General features: G+C 53.2%; 1 protein-coding gene and 1 long non-coding RNA gene across 7 annotated transcripts in view; one reads left to right on the top strand and one right to left on the bottom strand.

The window, feature by feature from the left end:
- Positions 1-11281, bottom strand: part of LOC138849064 (uncharacterized) — a 31371-nt gene extending 20090 nt beyond the window's left edge. For 3 of the 5 annotated variants that reach the window (XR_016231017.1, XR_016231015.1, XR_011387445.2), the window contains exons 1-2: positions 11140-11252; positions 7138-7284 (exon numbers count right to left, since the gene is read on the bottom strand). This is a non-coding gene — a long non-coding RNA (uncharacterized LOC138849064). Of the gene's footprint in view, positions 1-4224; positions 4668-7137; positions 7285-10170; positions 10704-11139 lie in introns of those variants that run through there. The other 2 variants (XR_016231016.1, XR_016231014.1) reach the window with 2 other exon arrangements.
- A 139-nt stretch (positions 11282-11420) lies between these two features.
- On the top strand, positions 11421-13192 carry HILPDA (hypoxia inducible lipid droplet associated). 2 transcript variants are annotated; one of them, XM_008258232.5, is made up of 2 exons: positions 11421-11580; positions 12353-13192. In XM_008258232.5, the coding sequence occupies exon 2, from the start codon at positions 12421-12423 to the stop codon at positions 12613-12615; it is 195 nt and encodes a 64-aa protein (XP_008256454.1). In that variant the 5' UTR covers positions 11421-11580; positions 12353-12420; the 3' UTR covers positions 12616-13192. The 2 variants fall into 2 exon arrangements, with proteins under 2 accessions (XP_008256454.1, XP_089184676.1); XM_089328550.1 differs by lacking the exon at positions 11421-11580 and adding an exon at positions 12077-12216.
- Positions 13193-14472: the final 1280 nt, after the last annotated feature.

Raw genomic sequence — 14472 nt, forward strand, 5'->3', positions numbered from 1 at the left:
CGTGGCCTTACGCTGCCCAGCCTGGATCACAGGGCAAACCCCTTCCCCTTTCCAGCCTCCGACCCCTCATGGTGACAAGTGAGCTCAGTGGTGGCTCTAACACGTATTCTAGCTGATTAGATTCCACAACTAAGGCCAACGGCCACTTTGGGACTCACTTGAGATGCAGGCTCGACCCAAAATAATGAGTGGGCCGTGTTGAGCCCAGCGGACTCTGAGCACGTCAGAGGACAGGTGACTCTCCATGAGGGCAGGTGTGTGTACACTGGCAGCCTCCACACCTGTCCGTGACTCTGAGCCGTTGTGCTCACTGTCCGTGTTGCTACTGGACATCCTGGAGGGCCTGGCCTGGGCCCGCAGCTTTCACAACCTCCTGGTGCAGGTCTCTGAGTCAGGCACCATGTGATTGTTGGCTTTGTGTACCCAGGACCATGTGCAGTGTCGTCACTGCGGGAAGTCCAGGTTCCTCGATTGGATTAGTGAACTACTTAGGAAACAGTGGACATGGGCTACCTGAGACCCCCTACTTCTCCCGAGCTGGGCAGAGGGGCAAGTGCCACCCCGTCCTCACTCCCAGGAAGCTCCCACTCCCTGGGCTGAGCGTCTGCTCAGCTGCTGCTTACAAAGCCCACATCCTGAGTGCCAGCTCAGGGCCCAGCTACTCCACCTTGCCACCCTGCTTCCAGCTGGTGCACCTGGGAAGGCAGCAGATGATGACGCAGGGACTGGGGTCCCTGCCACCCACATGGGAGACCCAGATGGAGCTCCTGGCTCCTGGTTTCGGGCTGGCTCAGCCCCCAGCTGTTGTGAGCATTCAGGGGATGAACCAGTCAGTGGTGGAGGAGCTCTCTCTGTGTCTCTCTCTAGCTCTGTCACTCTGCCTTTCAAATAAATAAATAAATCTTAAAAAAAAAAATGGAGAAAGGATTTTCCGTGAAAATTTGCCCTGGTCTCCTGTGGGGGAGGGGCTTCTAAACGCAGGAGGCCCCTGGAGGGAGAGGCGTGAAGTCAAGGTGATTCCAGGATCTGGAAACAGGGGAGGGGCAGGTACAAAGTACAGTAACCAAACCTGCAGTCCCTAAGCCCTGGTCACATCACTGTGTGAGAAGTCAGACCGGTTAACAGACAGGTTGGTCCCAATGGAAACTGAGGGTGCAAAATGCTGCCTTTCCCCAAAAGTTGTCTTTTTTAAAAAGATTAATTTATTTGTTTGAAAGGCAGAGAGGGAGAAAGGTCTTCCATCTGCTGGTTCACTTCCCAAATGATCACAATGGCCGGAGCTGGGCTGATCTGAATCCAAGAGCCTAGAGTCTGGAGCCTCCTCCAGGTCTCCCATGGGGGTGCAGGGGCCCAAGGACCTGGGCCATCCTTTACTGTCTTCCCAGGCCATAGCAGAGAGCTGGACTGGAAGAGCAGCAGCCAGGATTTGAACTGGCACCCACATAGGATGCCAGCATGGCAGGTGCCTCCCCACCAAAAAAGTTATCTTTAGCAAGGTCAGAAGTGCATGCCCCATTTTGGGAGCTTCCTATCTTATCATGAGACCAGCGAGGGAGTGGCGATGCTGCCTCCTGATCTCAGAGTTCATTGTGAAAACAAGTTACCTATCCCCCCTTTTTGTTTTATGAGCAAGACAGACAGGGTGAATAAGATTACAAATCATGTCTTTTGATGGGCTTTGCCCCGCCCCCCCGCCCCCGCACCTTGTAACTAATAATTATCTGTGTGTGTGTGTGTGTGTGTGTGTGTGTTTTTCCCAAAACTTGTGCTTAAAAACCCCAGTACCACCAGCCCCTTCAGGTTTTGCCTCTCTTGGAGGCCTCCCCCCACCAGGCCTCCCTGGCTGGAGGCCTCTGATGTAAATCAGTCTTGCTGTCCTCGCTGCCTTGTCTTTCCTCCGCCACCGTTTCACCCGTTACAACCGGAATGGCCAAGGAAAGCCATTCTCTTGTGCCAGGAAGGACTGAGAGAAGTCGTTGCTGTCCTGGGGACCCAGGTTTCTACTCACCCTCCTCCTGTGGCTGGGCCTCCCAGGGCAGAACGCAGCCCTGTGTATGGGAGGACGTGCCCCCTCTGCCAGCTGTCTCCCCAGCACTACTGTTACCCACAGAGCTGGACTTCCTCCCCCACCCCCCAAAGCCATATTCCTGCTTCCGGAGCAGGCACTCACCAGTACCTCCTTCCTGATTTTCCAGTCTGGTCTTCCCTACCTGGGACATCTGACCATCCTGGTGGGCCATGCAGATTCCAGTCCTGCCCACCACCCCATCTGAGAAAAGCTTAACTCAGCGAGCTCTGCATTTTCTAACCAGACCCCAGACCCCTTCGCAGGTCTGAAGCCCACTTGTCCCCACAGGGCCCTCAATGGTCTCTTGCAAAGTTATCCTGCTCTGTTTCAGGAGAAAAATCTCTCCAGTGGCCCCCACTCAACAGTCACTGATTCATTGTTTCATTCACCCATTCATTCTCCATTTGTTTAGCATTGCCACTCTCCTATTAAAGATTTCATGTGCCATGGTGCAGCCGGTAAAGCTGCTGCCTGCAGTGCCGGCATCCCATATGGGTGTAGGTTGGAGTCCCGGCTGCTCCACTTCCAAACCAGCTCTCTGCTATGACCTGGGAAAGCAGTAGAAGATGGCCCAAGTCCTTAGGCCCCTGCAGCCATGGGGGAGACCTGGAAAAAGATCCTGGCTCCTGGATTTGGATCAGCCAAGCTCTGGTCATTGCGTTCATTTGGGGGGTGTGAACCAGCAGATGGAAGAGTTCTCTCTCTCTCTCTGCCTCTCCTTCTCTCTTTGTGTAACACTACCTTTCAAATAAATAAATAAATCTTTTTAAAAATTTCATGTTTTTCTTATCAATTTTCCAAGTTCTTTTTAAAAATGATTTTTTTGACAGGCAGAGTTAGACAGTGAGAAAGAGAGAGACAGAGAGAAAGGTCATCCTTCCGTTGGTTTACCCCCGAGATGGCCGCTACGGCTGGCGTGCTGTAGCTGGTGCGCTTGCGCCAATCTGAAGCCAGGAGCCAGGTGCTTCCTCCTGGTCTCCCATGCGGGTGCAGGGCCCAAGCACTTGGGCCATCCTCCACTGCCTTCCCGGACCACAGCAGAGAGCTGGACTGTAAGAGGAGCAACCGGGACAGAATCTGGCACCCCAACCGGGACTAGAACACAGGTGCCAGTGCCGCAGGTGGAGGATTAGCCTAGTGAGCCACGGCGCCAGCCTAAAGTGATTTATTTTTATTAACTCAAAAGGCAGCCGCGGCTCACTAGGCTAATCCTCCACCTTGCGGCGCCAGCACACCGGGTTCTAGTCCCGGTTGGGGCGCCGGATTCTTTCCCGGTTGCCCCTCTTCCAGGCCAGCTCTCTGCTGTGGCCCGGGAAGGCAGTGGAGGATGGCCCAAGTGCTTGGGCCCTGCACCCCATGGGAGACCAGGAGAAGCACCTGGCTCCTGCTATCGGATCAGCGCAGTGTGCCGGCCACAGCGCACCAGCCATGGTGGCCATTGGAGGGTGAACCAATGGCAAAAAGAAGACCTTTCTCTCTGTCTCTCTCTCACTATCCACTCTGCCTGTCAACAACAACAACAACAACAAAAAAGGCAGAGTTACAGGAGAGAGATGTTCCATCCACTGGTTGACTCCCTAAATGCTCAACAACAGCCAGGAGCCAGGGACTCCAACCAGGTCTCCCAGGTGAGTAGGAGGGACCCAAGTATTTGGGCTATCTTTCACTGTTTTCTCAGGCACATTGGCAGGGAGCTACAACGGAAGCAGAGCAGCCAGGACTCAAGCTGAAGCTCTGATACAGGATGCTGATGTTGCTGGTGATGGCTTAACCTGCTGCACCCCAAACACCAGCACTCCTTTCCCTCTAAGATCTCGATATAGCAAGGAGTTGAGCCCCTTCGTGTTATATTTATGACAATATTTCTCTTCCTATTTGCTTGTAATTTTGCTCATGGTTATTCTCTTTTTTACAGTTATGTGCTAACAACTTTAAGTGTCAACTTAAAAAAAGCAATGGGTGAGGCATTTGGGAGACTCCTCTGCCCTCCATCCCTCAGTCATTCCACTTACAGGTCTAGAAGCCTGATAGTACAGCCACACCCATAAATCACTTATATTTGACTCACTTATATAAAGTTCAAAAAATTTAAATTGAGTACTGTATAATATATAGTTATGAAAATAGTTCATAAAATCAGCAAAACTCATGCAAAATTGTTTTATAAATAATAAGTAATTGCCTGCAGTTTATTAAGTTGCAGTGAGCGATACACCTGCCAGGCCTCGTGCTGATTGGTCAACAAGCATTTTCTTTTGCACAAAGGCCCGAGCGAGGACCCGAAAAACAACAACAGGAAGCACGGGGGAGAGGAGTCCAAGCTGGTGCGGCCGACCAGGGACTCACAGGGGCCAGCGTCACCCAGCCCCCGCACTGCGCCGCCCTCGCCATTCCCGCACGAGGACACACTAAGAGGACCGGATCTCTCCTGTTGACATTTCTCGCTGGCCTACTCGCGAGCCATGGCTTCCAGGACTAGACATCTGGGTGGAAGGCCGGGCCACACCTGCAGGCTGAGTGGCCCTGGTCAGTCTTCCTGAGGCTCCATTTTCCAGTCAGTTATCTGTCCATGTGATGCAGGTGCACACCCTGGGCAGTTCTGAAGATGAAATGAGATGAAGTAGGCAAAGCCCTTGGCACAGCAGTTGGCAGAGAAGGGCTCGGCAGATGTTAGTTATGTTTTATTGTTATTATTAAAGATTTATTTTAATTATTTGAAAGGCTTGAAAGGCAGAGTTGAGAGAGAAAGAGAGAGAGATCAATCTTCCATCCACTGTAACAGCCAGGGATGGGCCAGGCTGAAATCAGGAGCCTAGAACTCCATCAGGGTCTCCCATACGGTGACAGGGACCCAAGACTTGGGCCATCTTCTGCTGCTTTCCCAGACCCATTAGCAGGGAGCTGGATGAGAAGTGGAGCAGCCAGGTCAAACCAGTGCTCACATGGGCTGCTGGCTTCGCAGGCGGCAGCTTCCCCACTCGCTGTGCCGCAATGGCAGCCCCTAAGAGGGTGCACTTCTTCCTGCTCTTCTCCTCTCTCCTTCTTTTGGGATGTTGCCAGGCACAAGATTTCCCACCCGGGGGTATTACTGAGCAGTGTTACAGGACAGAAGGGTTATCAGAGAACCCTCTCCTCCTGGGAATGTTATTGGACAGGAAGATTACTGGGGACCAGATCTCCCCAAGATTGTCTTTGGGCGGGAAAGATAGACAAAGTTACAGAGAGAGGTAAAGACAGAGAGAGGTCTTCCATCTGCCGGTTCACTCCCCAAATGGCCATGGAGCTGAGCTGACCTGAAGCCAGGAGTCAGGAGCTTCTTCTGGGCTGCCCACATGCTTTCCCAAGCTCATCAGCAGGCAGCTGGATCAGAAGCGGAGCAGCCGGGGCTTGAACCGGCACCCATTTGGAATGCTGGTGCTGCAGGCAGGGCTTGAACCCACTGCACTACAGTGGCAGCATACTTCTGAGACTTCTATGTCTCTTTTCCTATTTAACTGCATGAACTTCCCGGTTTCTTTTCTCTCTCTCTCTCTCTCTCTCTTTTTTTTTTTTTTGTTTACACACACACACACACACGGGCTTATACCTGTAACATGACAAGCCAGAGTTCCTACTGGGCACTGGAGATACAGCAGTGAACAAGACAGACAGGTTCCCCGCCCCACCCCACCCCTGGGAACCTAATCCCCTGATTCAACTCCCCGTGCTTCACACCTGATCAACGGGGCTGGCACCCGTCAGCAACCTTGTTGTAGGCTTTCTTGCACTGCCTTTTGTAGACATCACTTGGAATCGAGGAAACTTAGACAAAGGTTCCTACTCTTCCTGCTGGGTAGGAAGTTAGCCTAGGTGTGTGACAGGGGTCTGAGGAAAGCCAAGCACCTGTGGAGGGGAATGCAGCAGCCTCGGCAGCTCCCTATTTTACACTAGGAAGTCCTGCTTATACCCCAGTCACTTCCCAGGTGGTCCCAGCCTCCCCTCAAGGGGAGCTCCCCAGAGAATCCTGTCTGCCTAGTGCCAAATGGGCCATCGGGTAATATGACCTTCACAGCCCTCCCCCAAGGAAGGCACCCTTGAGGGGAATCTCTCTCTCTCTTTTTTTTTTTTTTTTTTTTTTTTGACAGGCAGAGTGGACAGTGAAAGAGAGACAGAGAGAAAGGTCTTCCTTTGCCGTTGGTTCACCCTCCAATGGCCGCCATGGCTGGCGCGCTGCAGCCGGCCCACCGCGCTGATCCGATGGCAGGAGCCAGGTGCTTATCCTGGTCTCCCATGGGGTGCAGGGCCCAAGCACTTGGGCCATCCTCCACTGCACTTCCGGGCCACAGCAGAGAGCTGGCCTGGAAGAGGGGCAACCGGGACAGAATCCGGCGCCCCGACCGGGACTAGACCCCAGTGTGCCGGCGCCGCAAGGTGGAGGATTAGCCTAGTGAGCCTCGGCACTGGCGAGGGGAATCTCCTCTACTCTGCCACGTGAGCTGCCCAGCTTAATAGCACTGGGTAATAAAACCTAAGGAGGCATTTTACCTGCTGCACACCCAGCAAGCCCTTTGTCCAGAAGAAGAGGGTCGGGGGAAGGAGAAATGGCAGGAGGAGCTGGACCCCACTCCCTTATAAACCCCCATGTGAGTATAAACTGCGCCCAGCACTCCCTTCCTGAGACTCTGGCCTGGTCCGCCGGGTGTATTTCTCTCAGCTCAACTCTTAGTCCTTAACTGAGATGCCCAGCCTGCCTGTCAGGTGTAGTCTCTCCATTAAACTAGGTAACCTTGCTTTCCCCAATCTGAATGATGAGGCTCTCGCTCTCAGAAACGTCTGGATTGGTGCCCATCTGTTGTGACGGATGCCCTACCCCATTAAACCTTGCCACCTTGCCAACCGCTACTGTGTCACGTCAGAATTCTTTCTTAGGCAAAGACAAGATCCTATCCCACTCCACGTCTGCTCACATTCTCACACCAGGCCCCTTCAATTACTCTTCATCCATGCATCCACATACTGCTCTTGTCTCCAAAAACGTATTTGCCAGAGATTCAGATTAACGCACGAGAACAAGACGTTCACTCCTTTACCTCAATATTTGCCATCCAGCACACGCTACCATTGCAGGAAACGTGGGGAGTTGAGGCCTGGTGTCGATGATGACCGGACACGATGGTGAGAGCAAAAGTGAAGCTGTGTTCCAGTAAGAGAAGCTCCGAACGGTGTGATCGGAGGGGCTGGTGGAAAGATAGACTAAGCCAGTGAGGTCTCGCAGTCTAGGGGCATCTTCAAGGAACAAACGGGGTGGTTATACGTTAGTTACTGTAAGGCCAGGGGCGGCCTTAATGGAGGCCTTTCTGGCTTGTTTACTTGTAAACCTAGATCTTGTCATGGTTGGTAGGGATCTGTTACAAGGCCTTCCACCCTGTGCTGTGCTGGGAGGCACTGCGGGATGGTGTTATTCTGGAGCTGCCTCACTGCTAAACAGGGATAAACTGTAAAGGCAGCTCCCTGTTAATGCCCTGGAGAAAGCAGCAGACCCAAGTGCTTGGGCCCCTGCCACCAAGCGGGAGACCCTGAAGGAGCTCCTGGCTCCAGGCTTCAGTCTGGCCCAGCTCTGGCCTTTGTGGCCATTTGGGGAGTGAGGCAGTGGATAGAAGATCTCTGTGTCTGTCTCCTTGTCGCTCTGCCTTTCAGATAAATAAATTTAAAAAAAAATCTTAAAAGAAAATAAAAAACCTAAAGCAATGCCTGCTTTACGATTAAGCAACCTAACTGTGATTTAAATAATCCCAGGTCAAATTTAATCACTTGCCTTTTCAGTTAGCCAGAGCTGTCCCACGGCAAGTGGCCGTGCTGCCAGAATTGTCCTGCAGCGGGCTGCCACGGAGCTGTCAAACCCAGAGGAGCCTGGCGCTCTCCCCCCCAGCCACCTTCTTCCACATCATCTGCTCCAGCCAAGCACTTCAACCCAAAGGATTGCTCTCAGCAGTGTCTGGTGAGAGGGGTGGAAAATGCTTGCCCATTCACACACACATAAATACACACCTTTCAGGAGGTATTCTGGGCATTTTGTACAAAGTCACGTCATAGAGGGCTTCTGTGTTTGGCTTCTTTCATGTTTTTAAGGTTCATTCACGTAGAAGCTTGTATCAGAACCTTGCATCTTTTTACGTTCAGATAATATTCTGCTCTATGGTTATACCAAATGTTGTTTGTCCATTCATCAGACGGTAGACATTTGGGTAGTATCCACGCCTTGGCTATTATGGACAACACTTATATGAGTGTTCACGTACAGGATTTGTGTCGGCGTATATTTTCAATTCTCTTGGGTATATATCTAGGATAGAATTGCTAGTTTCTGTGATAACTTTGTTTAATATTTTGCAGGAACATTTTATGCTCCCACTAGCAGTGTACAAGCCTTGGTATTGTCCTTTTTTTTTTTTTTTTTAAATTGTAGCCCTCCGAAGGGTTGGGATGCATTTCATGGTGGTTTTGATTTGTATTTCCTTAGTGGCCATGATGTTCAATATCATTTTGTGTGCATATTGACCAGTTCTAAGACTTCTTTGGAGAAATGTCTATCCAAATCCTTTGCCCATTTTAAAAAATAATTATTATTTGCTTGAGAGGCAGAGCGAGACAGAAAGAGACAGAGACAGAGACCTTCCATCTGCTGGTTCCTTCCCCAAATGGCCACAACAGCCAGGGCTGGGCCAGGCCAAAGCCAGCAGCCAGGAGCTCCTTTTAGGTCTCCCATGTGGGTGGCGGGGACCCAAGCACTCGGGCCATCATCTACTGCCTTCCCAGGTGCACTAGCAGCCAGGACTCAAACTGGTTCTCTGATATGGGATGTCAGCGCCATAAGCAGTGGCTTAACCCGCTGCACCAACATGCTGGCCTGTGTTCATTTACTTCTGAGTTATAAGAATTCCTTTTGGGGCCGGCACTGTGGCATAGCGGGAAAAGTCACTGCTTGTGGTGCCAGCGTCTATATGGTACCAGTTTGGGTCCCTGCTGCTCCACTTCCAAACCAGCTCCCTGCTAATGTGCCTGGGAAAGCAGTGGAAGATGGCTCAAGTATTTGGGCCATTGCACCCATGTGGGAGACTCAGAAGAAGCTCCTGACTCTTGTTTCAGATTGGCCAGCTCCAGCTGTTGTGACCATTTGGGGAGTGAACTAGCAGATGGAAGATCTCGCTCTTTGTCTCTCTCTCTCTCTGTAATTCTTTCAAATAAATCTTTAAAAAAGAGAATTTTTTATACAAATCCATTATTAGATATATAATTTGTAAATATTTTCTATTACATAGGTGCTCTTGCCTTTAAATGTTGGTTTGGCTAAGTGTACCATTCCAGCTTGCTAGTTATTAACTCTTAGACATTTAAAATTTTTATTCCTCAGGGCCAGCACTGTGGCAGAGAGGATTAAACCTGCTATCTAACTTGCCCATCAATTTTATAATTTTGGTTAGCATAGCTTTCATTTTCAGATGTTCTATTTCTTTTTCTTTTTAAGATTTATTTATTTGAAAGTCAGAGTTACACAGAGAGAGAAGGAGAGGTAGAGAGAGTCTTCCACCCACTGGTTCACTCCCCAATTGGCCACAACGGCTGGAGCTGCACTGATCCGAAGCCAGGAGCCAGGAGCTCTCATGCGGGTGCAGGGTCCCAAGGACTTGGGCCACCTTCTACTGCTTTCCCAGGCCATAGCAGAGAGCTGGATCGGAAGTGGAGCAGCCGGGTCTCGAACCGGCACCCATATGGTATGCCGGCACTGCAGACAGCAGCTCTCCCCCCTACACCACAGCAGCGGCCCCTGTGCATACATATTTGTATGAACGTTTTCAATCCTCTTGGGTAGTCAGGAGAGGAACTGTTGGATCATACAGTAATCCTATCTTTCTGAGGAACTGCCAAACTGTTTTGCAAAGTGATTGCACCATTTTACATTCCGAACAGCAGTGTATGAGAGTTCCCCCTTCACATCCTCACCAACACTTGTCCTTTTCTGGCTTTGGGTACATGATCATCCTAGTGGGTGTGAGGCCATAGCTTGTCGTGTACATTGTATTTTATGTGTTTGCTTTCACACAAGTTATAGCACACCACAGATATACTGTGCACTTAGCATTTCTCATATATTGTGGAGATCACTTGTTTCTACAAAACTGTGTATTCTTTTTTGCTGGCTTTATAATAAACCACTGTACAGATGTACCCTAACTTATCTAACTAGATTCCTATTTTATTATGACTTAGAGAAGGAGAGATGGAGAGAGGTCCTCCATTGGCTGGTTCACTGCCCTGATGGCTGCAAAGACCCCATCTGGGCCAGACAAGCCAGGAACCAGGTTCTTCTGGGTCTCCCACCGGGGTGCAGGGGCCCAAGCACTTGAGTCATCTTCCGCTGCTTTCCCAGGCCATTAGCAGGGAGCTGGATCGGAAGTGGAGCAGCCAGGATTCGAACCAGCGACCAGAAGGCAGGCGGCAGGCGGCGGCTTAACTCGTAGTGTTTCAACGACAGCCCGTGGAGTCCTATTAAGGGTCCCACCCCGGCCCCGCCCCAGTCCTCTGCAGTTAGGCACGGCACCACCAGGACCACCTCTGCACGCTCCATTCTCCACGTGCGAGTCGGTAAGGACAATTCCTAGAATTGGGTTACAGGGCACAGACGGAACAGTGAGACCAAAAAAGGCCCACAGATAGCCGCGGGCTGCTAGGGAAGCCGGTTCCAGGCGTTCCAAACGCGTGCCTGCCTGCACGTCTGGATCCCAAACTTTCTCGGGGCCCCGCCCCCGCCTTCCCGGACCGCAGAAAGTAGGGGAAAGGGGACGGCGGGGACGTGGCTCCTCCCTCCCGCTGGCCCCGCGCCCAGCTCGGCCTCCCAGGCCGCAGCTCCCGACCGCTCCACTCCGACTCCGCGCTGAGGCCAGGCCGCCTCAGAACAGCACCCCAGCCCCCAACTCCGGGCGTGAGGCTGGACCGTTCACCCCGAAAGCGCCCCCTCAGAATCAACCAGCGGCCAATGCTCTCGCTTCAGATGAGGAAACTGGGGCCCATCGACTACAAAGAGACTTGCCGACCTGCTGCGGGGTCTCACCCCCGGAGCCCGCTGTGTTTCACCTCTTCCGACATACTGCTAATCCTACGCCGGCTCGCACCCGCCGCGACTCAGAAGCGCGCCGCGACAACTGGCAGACGCAGCGTCCAATCCCGGTCCGCTCTCGCCGCGGTGGGGCGGGACCGCGGACGTGCGCCGGGGGGGGGCGTGCGCGTGCGGGCTTCAGTGCGCGTGCGCGTGCGGGCCTGGCGGCGCCCGAGTGCGCGGCCTGCGGGGGCGGGGCCGCGGCTATAAGACGACGATCCCGGGCGGCCTGGCGTGGCGGTTCGCTGCATTCTGGGCTTTTGTCTCCGAGAGCCGTGTTCCCCGAGCTCCCTCGCTGCCGTCGGTGGGGGGACTTCCTCCCGACTCCTGCGCTACGTGCTGCGGCAGCGAGCGTCCGTCCTCGGCTCTTCCTCTCGAGGTGAGTGGGCCCGCGGGCTTCCCCCGCCTAGACCTGAATCCCCGGCTCCCTGCCCGCAGCCTTTCGCCCCTGCCCCAGCCGGGGGTCTGCAGGCCAGCCGCCCCGGCGTCTCTCCCGGAGAGCCTGACGAGGATCCACGTGGCCGCCCCGCGCTGGCCAGAGCAGGGCTACCCCACCAAAGCGCCCCTGGCGCCGCCTTCTCCTCACCCCTTAGCGTGCTGTGTAGTGACTGCCCACGAGGCCAGGGTTCCTGTTCCAGGGCTCAGCGCGCTGTCCTGGTACCTTCCAGGGCGCCTGCCTCATTGTAAGTGCCCAGCCCGGTGCGTCTGATCCTCCGAGTTATCGCGACTTTTCAAGAGTTTTGTGGTTACTTCTGTGATGCGTTTTGTTGTTGTTGTTTTGTTTGTTTGTTTGTTCGTTTTTCCTGCGGCTGACTTTCTCTAGGACATGTTTTTAAATTCTACCTCTTCCTGCAAAAGGACTGGGCCTTCACTTCGCGACTGTTAACTGGTGCCTGCGCATAGCACAGGGCTGTACGTCGCGCCCTGCAGCAGCAGCGTCTTCCAAAGAAGCGTTTTTAAGGCGTGCTCTGGAGTTAGTTCACGAAACAAGACGCACAGCTGTAGCGTTTGCAGTGTAAATACGGTGGGGGGTGCTGCTTGGAAGAACGCCCACTCGTCCCCCCGCCTCCTTGGAGGACGGCACGGTCGGCCAGGCCCGCGCGTGCGTATCCCCAGGGGCTGCGGATTGACTCCTGCCTGTCTATCCCCAGGACCCAGGGGCCCTCCGGAAGCAGAAGGCAGCCCTGCTGCTCCGTGGAGGAGTGGGATCCTCTCGGCCATGAAGCATGTGCTGAACCTCTACGTCCTGGGCGTGGTGCTGGCCCTGCTCTCCATCTTCGTGAGAGTGATGGAGTCCCTGGAAAGCTTAGTGGAGAGTCCGTCGGCCGGGAACTCCTGGAGCACCAGAGGCCAGCTAGCCGGCGCAGAACCTCCCAAGGGCCTTCCGGACCCCCCGTCCCGAGGGATGCGGTAACACCCTGCTCCGCGCCGGCTGTACCTGGGAACACTGACCTAATACAACGGCCAGCGGGCTGTCCCTTTGCTAGCCGGCAAGCTCTGAGTGCAGCCAACCGGGTGCTCCAGGCCCTGGAAAAGACCTGTTGAATGTGCAGGGGTGAGCAGGTCGCCTGTGGCTATGGGACAGAGTGGTCTCCTTTTCTCCCATCGTCTGCTCTGTGCTTTGGAGTCCTCGGCAGTGGGCTGTGGACACCTGTGCTGCATCTCTAGCTGTTGGCGGATGGTCACCTTTCTGGCCACACTTCCAGAGCGTCTGCCGGAGGTTCCTTTCGACTTGTGGGTCTTCGGGGTCAGTTTATTTAGTGTTCAGCCTCTTCTACAAGAGCTCCTCTGGGTGTAGAGAACAGTCAGCGGGGAGGGGGAGCGTGGCGCTCTCATTGTTCCTTGTCCAGTTCCCCCTCCAGCGTCTCGTGCGTGTGTGTGCACCCGCACACGTGGTGGGTGACAGAGCCTGCTCGGGACCTGAGCATTAATGGCCACCGTGTGGCTCAAATGAAGTTTTCTAACGTAATAAAGGTGAATGTGCATTTCCACCACGTGTCGTTTTCCTCCATTGAAATTACTCCCGGGGGAGGCTTAACATCTTGAAACTTTGGAGCAAGAAAGTGCCTGAAGCACTTCATCGAAAAATAATATCAGTGAACCTCTGAATGCCGGGGCGGGGGCAGTTGAATCTCAGTTGCCTGCGTCTGGGCCAAAACCGAGACAATCTCCATGTGACTGTCCCCTACAGGAGAGTGATCACCTCCCCCTGAGTCTGGGAGACGGGCACAGTCAGACCAGGAGGCCTTGGCATCTACCCTGGGGCTCATCGAACCTGTTCTCCACCCGACGACTGCTTAATTCTGATTGCAAAGTCAGCTGGTGAAGTGGCCACACCTCACAGACTTGAGCCCCCAGACCTAAGCAGCTTCGCCTTTTCCCAAAAATGGAAGCTTTTGGTTGTTGCTGTATTCACTGCTCCCCAGTTCCCTGCCCCATATACAAGTGGGTCCACTCCTGGGCCTCTGGTTAGGGTGTATTTGCATTCTGAGTGTATCCATTGTTTTTATGAATTTGGTTTACTTTTTCTGAAGGTGAAAGAGGAGAGCAGCTGCCCTCTGAAACCAATTGTGCCTCCCGAGTGTTCTTTGACATCAGCGGTTTAGGCATCATGTTTATCTATAGCTCTGTATGGCCCGGCCATCAGTGCTGTGCGCTGTTTCCACTTCCTTGGCTTCTGAGTGCATGTATGTTGGTCCCTTTGTGATTGGCTTTTCATCTCACAGGCAGATTCACGTACTAGGGGTGCCCTTTTTTTTTTACCCCCCCTTTTTTTTTAAAAGATTATTTGAGAGATAGAGTTACAGATAGACAGGGGGAGAGACAGAAAGGTTTTCCATCCACTGGTTCACCCCCCAAAAGGCTGCAACAGCCAGAGCTGATCCGATCTAAAGCCAGGAGCCAAGAGCTTTTTTATCTTGAAAGATTTATTTGAGAGGAAATATTTATTTGAGAGGCAGAGAGAGAGATCTGCTGGCTTACTCCCCAAATGGCTGCAACTACCAGAGCTGGGCCAATCCAAAGCCAGGATCTTCTTCCAGCTCTCCCTGGGGGGGTGCAGGGGCCAGGCACTTGGGCCATCTTCTGCTGCTTTCCCAGGGCATAAGCCGAGAGCTGGATCGAAAAAGGAGCAGCTGGGACACGAACTGGTGCCCATATGGGGTGCTGGTGATGTGGGGAAAGGCAGGGAGATGGATTAAGTTCCAGAGCTGGAGGCCACACCTACCCCACCCCCATGTAATCCTGTCATCATCAGATGACCCCTCCCCAA

The sequence above is a fragment of the Oryctolagus cuniculus genome, chromosome 3 (genome assembly GCF_051225735.1).
Source record: "Oryctolagus cuniculus isolate XC-2025 breed Fujian yellow rabbit chromosome 3, ASM5122573v1, whole genome shotgun sequence".
Classification (NCBI taxonomy): Eukaryota; Metazoa; Chordata; class Mammalia; order Lagomorpha; family Leporidae; genus Oryctolagus; species Oryctolagus cuniculus.

What these genes read in the sequence shown, in the direction of transcription:
- HILPDA (XM_008258232.5), top strand. Translation starts at nt 12,421, where the DNA reads ATGAAGCATGTGCTGAACCTCTACGTCCTGGGCGTGGTGCTGGCCCTG.